General features: G+C 48.6%; 1 protein-coding gene across 1 annotated transcript; it reads right to left on the bottom strand.

Annotated features, from left to right (window-relative positions):
- Positions 1–241: 241 nt before the first annotated feature.
- On the bottom strand, positions 242–524 carry FOXG_16190 (uncharacterized protein; the record flags this gene model as incomplete). The annotated part of the gene is made up of 2 exons (XM_018396270.1): positions 242–450; positions 521–524. 2 exons carry the CDS (start codon positions 522–524, stop codon positions 242–244), a joined length of 213 nt encoding a protein of 70 aa, XP_018256807.1.
- Positions 525–790: the final 266 nt, after the last annotated feature.

Below are 790 nucleotides of genomic sequence, written 5' to 3'. Positions count from 1 at the left end.
GGACATAGTCTCGTAGCCCAACACGAGGTTGGGAATGCCGGTGACGCGGCACAGGTACCGCACCTGCATTCCACCAATCGTACGCTTGAAAGAGAGCTAGCCAAATGCGCTTCCCCTCTTTTCGATATACCCACGTTTCGATCAAGCTTCGAGCAAAGTTCAAGCCAAGCATATTTATCTCAGAAATGGAGAATTACCCTGCACCCAATTATGGAATTTCTGCAGCCTAAACCTTGACAGTTTACTGCCCCGCTGGCCGCTTTAAACCGACTTGTGCTGACTCTGGCGGCTCACCTGTCTCTTCTTGCCATTTGGCTCTCATCTTAAGAAACTCGGACTTTCCAATGAGAGCTCTGAGAGACTCTGCGCTACTCGGTCGTGGCTGTTTCTGGCTTTCAATAGCCGCTTCCGAAAAACGAAACGAGTCAATAATAAAGTCCAATAGTGCAGCTACAATAGTCAGTGTTTGTCTTAGCATCCCAGTGAACTCAACTCATATGCCGCAAGAGAAATGACTTACCCATCTCATCGCACCTCTTCTCCCCGACCTTTCTCACCACAACACTATACTTCTCATGGAAAGCTATTTTCTCAATCCCTCTCCCATCCCCCATGTTATTCCATGGGTTGCCAAGTGCCCCAAACCGCCACGGCAACTCCCCAAATACATATCTATGATGGTCGGAGGGGTCAGGGTTGACCTGTGCGTTCGAAAAGAACAAAAGAACAAAATTTGACGCAACGCCTCCCAACTGTAGCAGTGCGTGGACTAAAAAGGACACCATACTGT

This window comes from Fusarium oxysporum, chromosome 3, assembly GCF_000149955.1.
Source record: "Fusarium oxysporum f. sp. lycopersici 4287 chromosome 3, whole genome shotgun sequence".
In the NCBI taxonomy this organism is placed as follows: Eukaryota; Fungi; Ascomycota; class Sordariomycetes; order Hypocreales; family Nectriaceae; genus Fusarium; species Fusarium oxysporum.
The sequence above is the reverse complement of the archived record's forward strand: the minus strand, read 5'-3'. Positions and strand labels throughout refer to the sequence as shown.